We start from the raw sequence: 5021 nt of genomic DNA, 5'->3' as shown, positions 1-5021 counted from the left end.
GTTAGTATAAGTATGAATGTATGATTGGTGAGCAAAATCTAGAGTAGTGCCGCCACCGTCGTAAAGGTAGACTTTAGCATATTCAGACTTGAACAGTTACCTAAGAGCTGTTGTTAGCGTAAGAAACAACTGTTTCATTAAGAGTTACATATAATAAAATTATTGTTACTATATAGATAAGTAGTAATGTTATTACCCCTGGAAACACTACAATAATGGCGACGAGGTTATTAGAACCTAATTGAAGCTAAAATATATAAAATGATAATGAGTACTCAACAACAAAATTATAAATACTAAAAGAAGAGAGTTTTAAGTGAATCGTACGATTTTCCAGGAGACGGAGTATTAAATAAAGTAATCGATAGGTTATATTAGATGCCGGACACTGAAGACAATAAAAATATAAGAATAGATTACGTGAAAACATCATGGATCTACAGTCTCACAAAAACTCAGTTAATTGAAGCGCTAAAACAATTAAAATTAGAACACGAAACAAATTTTAGTATTGATAAACTACGTAAAATCTTGCGAGCTCATATAAGTGAAACACGCGGGCATCAAGGACAACAGCAAGGTGAAGAAAATAAAAGCCAAACGAGGCCAAGTGTCAACAAAAAGGAAGAAGTAACTCATAAGATGTCAGAAGATAACAATAATACGAAATTGGAGTTTCAATTGGGCAAAGACGACTGGGAAACCTACACAGAAAGGCTAGAATTATATTTTGTAGCCAACGATGTGAAGGCAGACAAACAGGCAGCGGTGTTGCTGACGAAAATAAGTGCGAATACTTATAAATTAATTCGGGACTTGTGCGCGCCAGACAAACCAAACACGAAAACCTTTGCAGAATTAGTAAGATTGGTTAATGAACACCTAAACCCGAAACCGTCAGAGACAATGGAACGATGCAAGTTCTAGCAAGCACATCAAAGTGCAACAGAATCAGTAGCGGATTTTGTGGCAAGATTAAAAAGCTTATCACTGAACTGTAATTTTACCAATGCAAAAGTAGCATTAAGAGACCAACTGGTGTGCGGATTGAAGGACTATACGACAAAGAAAACATTATTTCGTGAAGACAAGTTAACGTATGAGTCAGCCTATAAGATTGCTGCAGCAATAGAAAAAGCAGAAAAAAACGCGTTAACCACGGACAAAATCATAAGCGGATCAGTCAGCAGTACTGCATGTATAAATGTAGTTCAGTCAAAAAAATATACAGAAAAAAAATAGACATCATTACACCAACTCAAAAGGTAGAGGTATGAATCGCAAAGGCAGAGTACGAGGGCAGCATTATAATAAGAACTCATCGAACGATGACAATCAAGTTCCAAAATACAACACACAACTTCAGAGTGACAAGCGTCTGTGTTACTGCTGTGGGAAGCCAAACCATATGGCACGTGAGTGTTATCATAGGCATAACACATGTAATTCTTGCAAGCGTAAGGGGCATTTAGCAGTAATGTGTCGTTCTCAAAAGACAGCAGTGCAACATCTGGATCGGGAGTCGAAGAATGAAGAGCAACGACAAGAAGAAGCGGTGTATGACTTCCTCTTAGTGGACGATAGCAAAGATGAGGCAACGAATAATGCCTATGAGATAGGAAATGATAATGTAAAAGCCGACCCTATGTATTTAAATGTAATTATTAATGGGGAAGGGGTAAATATGGAAATTGATACTGGCTCATATGTTGCGATTATTTCGAAAAGGGACAAAGATAAATACCTACCTGAAAGTAAAATTACGCGTGAGGCTCCTGCGTTAAGTGCCTATGGTAAAATTCCCTTAGAAAGCGAAGGAGTATTAAAGAATCTTAAAGTAAAATTAGGAAATCGTGAAGCGGTGTTAGAAATGAGAGTAATGAAAAATAATGGTCCAATGTTAATTGGACGACAATGGCTAAAAGTGTTTGGGCTGTGGCCATTACCATTAAATTTAGTAAGTAAGTCAGATGATTGTAATAAAATTGAGATAGGCAACATAACTAGGGAAATGTTAGAAAAATATCCCAAATTATTTGGGCCCGGGCCCGGAATATACAATAGAGGGAAACTGAGATTAGTTTTAAAAAAGGGTACGCAGCCTGTAGCGCTGAAAACGCGAAACTTGCCATTTGCATTGTAAGGTTGAAGATGAAATTAATCGTCTTGTTAAATTAGGACATCTTGAAAAAATAGATGTGAGCGAGTGGGCAACACCAATAGTGCCGGTGATAAAAGCGGATGGAACTGTCAGAATTTGCGGTAATTTTTTAAGTTAACACTAAATCCAAATTTGATTCGAGATCGACATCCGATACTGTTGATTGATGAAATTTTTATGGCGTTAAGAAATGGTAAACAGTTTTCGCAGATTGACTTAGAGCATGCGTATATGCAAATTCCAGTAGAAGAAAGCAGTCGGGATTATTTAACAAAAACAACTCACAAAGGGTTGTACCGATACACTAAAATGACAGAAGGCATTGCATCAGGGCCAGGAGATTTTCAAAGGAAAATAGAACAATGCTTAGCTGGTATCGAGGGAGTGATCCCATATCTGGACAATATCTTTTGTACGGGAGAGAATGAGGAAAAGCATTTAAAAACGTTAAATATAGTGTGTAAAAGAATCGAGGAATACGGTTTTAAAGTAAATATAAATAAGTGCGATTTTTTTAAAGAAAAATTAGATATATTAGGCTTTGTTATTAATAAAGATGGATTGCACAATTCCGAAACTAAGGTGAGGGCGATAATAGAAGCTCCAATACCGGTAGATAAGAAACAACTAGACTCAATTTTGGGACTGATAACGTATTACGCAAGATTTTTACCAAATAGAGCAACTAATTTAAAACCACTTTATGAATGTGCGAAAAGAGATAATTTTGAATGGACCAAAGAGTGCGACAAAGCGTATAAGTGGGTAAAAAAAGAATTAGTATCACCATGTGTATTAGCTCACTTTGACCCAAATGAAGAGATTATATTGTCATGTGATGCATCGTTGTATGAGTTAGCGGCGATATTGTCTCACCGATATAAAGATGGAACTGAGAGGCCAATCGCATATGCTTCGAAGGTAATTCCTGAAAAGGAACTAAGTCGTGCTATCATTGATAAGGAAGCGAGTGCAATAGTATTCGGTTTTAAGAAATATTATAACTATATTTTTGGTAAAGAAATCCTATTGAGGACAGATCATAAGCCGTTAGTCTTCATCTTTGGTCCAAAGCAAGAAATCCCACTAACAACAGCAAGTAGACTGAAAAGATGGGCGTATTTTTTGTCAAGATTTTTATACAAAATTGAATATGTTAAATCAGAACATAATGGTAATTGTGATGCACTATCACGGCTTCCTATCAAAGATAGCACACCAATTTTCAATAATGAATATATAGCGGTAAATTATACGGAAGAGTCGTTAGAAACGATAAATGCGGTGGAAATGGCGGCAGAAACAATACGGGATAAAGTACTGAGTAAGATAATCCAATATGTAAAAGGTACATGGCCAAATGCGAGCGAAATGAACGACTATGAGAAATTATTTTATACAAAGCGGGACGAACTAACAGTGGAAAAAGATTGTTATATGTGGGGTTACAGGTTTGTGGCTCCGGAATCAGTAAGAAAATGTATACTGACTGAATTACATGCATCGCATTTCGGTATAGTAAAAATGAAGATGTTGGCGAGATCATACGTATGGTGACCGAACATTGACAGAGATGTTGAAAATATGGCAGCATCATGTAAAGTGTGTGTACAAGAGCGAAAAAAACCGGCTAACGTTCCATTAACACCATGGCCATTCCCTGACAAATGTTGGAGCAGAATTCATACAGATTTTTTAGGGCCGTTTCACGGTCATATGTTTATGTTGTGACGTGGCCAATCCTACGCGGTTGGATGGCGTCACAAACTTAATTGCTAGAATCCACCTCTCGCTATCGGCTGCTCCCTCGAGTTTGACTATTGTAAAAATTAGACTAGAAGTCGACAAATAAACACTTTCATGCGCATGTTAGACTAAGCCTTTCAGCCCAAGGTCGGGAGGAGACTCCCGGGTCGCCGCGGAATCCCGCTACCACTAAAGGTCAGAAGTTTCATTTAGCCATTATATAACTTGTGTTTATCGCGTCACCAGGTGGTGATATCTAGTCCATTATCTCGAGTTGCACTTTTTGGCTTTCTTCTCACCCATTAGGCCTTTTATAACCTGTAATCGCTTGTACGGCGTGTCGACCGGAGTGTGGGGCCTTGCCTCTCCGCTCCCCTATTCCTCTGCCACCTCAAGGAAGGACACCGGCATCCCCATGATCGTCACCCATAGACCCTTCAGCTTCGCCCTCTCGCTTTCCGGACTCCCGATAGTCGTCGCCTCCCAACTCAACCAGATTGGGGCTAGAAGAGAAGCTCTATAGGTCGCTGTGCTATGCCAACTAGGCCTGAGTTAACGTAAAGTACGCCTAATATAAAGAAGGATCATATCCGGATGGAGTAATTATCGCCTAGCCGCCCTCGCGGAGAACATCTATCGACAATTGATTACGAAGCAGCCTCAGCCTAGGACTACCGCTCCCGCTACCGCCAACCACAATATTTGGAGTCGTTCAGGACGGAACTTCCGCCTGACGACGAGAAAAGAGGAGAGAGGAGTTAAGAGAGGAGGATCGCATGATGCCGCGGATCCTCGTGAAGATTCGGTAATCCGATCGATATCCGAGCCTATTAATCACTAGGTGGGGATGATCGTGAGATACTGAGAGCACTGTATCGCTATCGCAGTCGAAATTGGGCCCTGGTTGGAATCTGAAGTGAATCTGGAGCTCTCCGAACCTGACCTGTGGCCGTCTCCAGGAGCCGGGTGGGATCTATCGGACCAACATTGTCTTGAGGAAAAGCTGCCGTATGCGAGAGGAAGAGCTTGAGTTGACGAATCAGGAGAATTGAGCGGATCGGTGAGTGCCTCCCTCGGGTCGACCATGCCAGTAAATGCCTAACTTGCCTTATAT

The 5021-nt window shown here is 39.9% G+C and overlaps 1 protein-coding gene across 1 annotated transcript; it reads left to right on the top strand.

The window, feature by feature from the left end:
* Positions 1 to 378: 378 nt before the first annotated feature.
* Positions 379 to 3718, top strand: LOC136782951 (uncharacterized). Its single transcript, XM_066742732.1, has 5 exons — positions 379 to 861; positions 928 to 1198; positions 1266 to 2093; positions 2179 to 2262; positions 2304 to 3718. Exons 1-5 carry the CDS (start codon positions 379 to 381, stop codon positions 3716 to 3718), a joined length of 3081 nt encoding a protein of 1026 aa, XP_066598829.1.
* The last annotated feature ends 1303 nt before the right edge of the window (positions 3719 to 5021 follow it).

Source organism: Prorops nasuta, unplaced genomic scaffold (assembly GCF_024137725.1).
Source record: "Prorops nasuta isolate Cenicafe-Biocafe unplaced genomic scaffold, Cenicafe_Pnas_1.2 PNAS00031, whole genome shotgun sequence".
NCBI lineage: Eukaryota > Metazoa > Arthropoda > Insecta > Hymenoptera > Bethylidae > Prorops > Prorops nasuta.
Note: the sequence above shows the minus strand (reverse complement) of the source record. Positions and strands in the feature narration are given on the sequence as shown.

What these genes read in the sequence shown, in the direction of transcription:
- LOC136782951 (XM_066742732.1), top strand. Translation starts at nt 379, where the DNA reads ATGCCGGACACTGAAGACAATAAAAATATAAGAATAGATTACGTGAAA. An exon ending in GAGATTAGTTTTAAAAAAGG is followed by an intron (nt 2,094 to 2,178) that starts GTACGCAGCCTG and finishes TTGTTAAATTAG; the next exon opens with GACATCTTGAAAAAATAGAT. An exon ending in TGGAACTGTCAGAATTTGCG is followed by an intron (nt 2,263 to 2,303) that starts GTAATTTTTTAA and finishes ATTTGATTCGAG; the next exon opens with ATCGACATCCGATACTGTTG.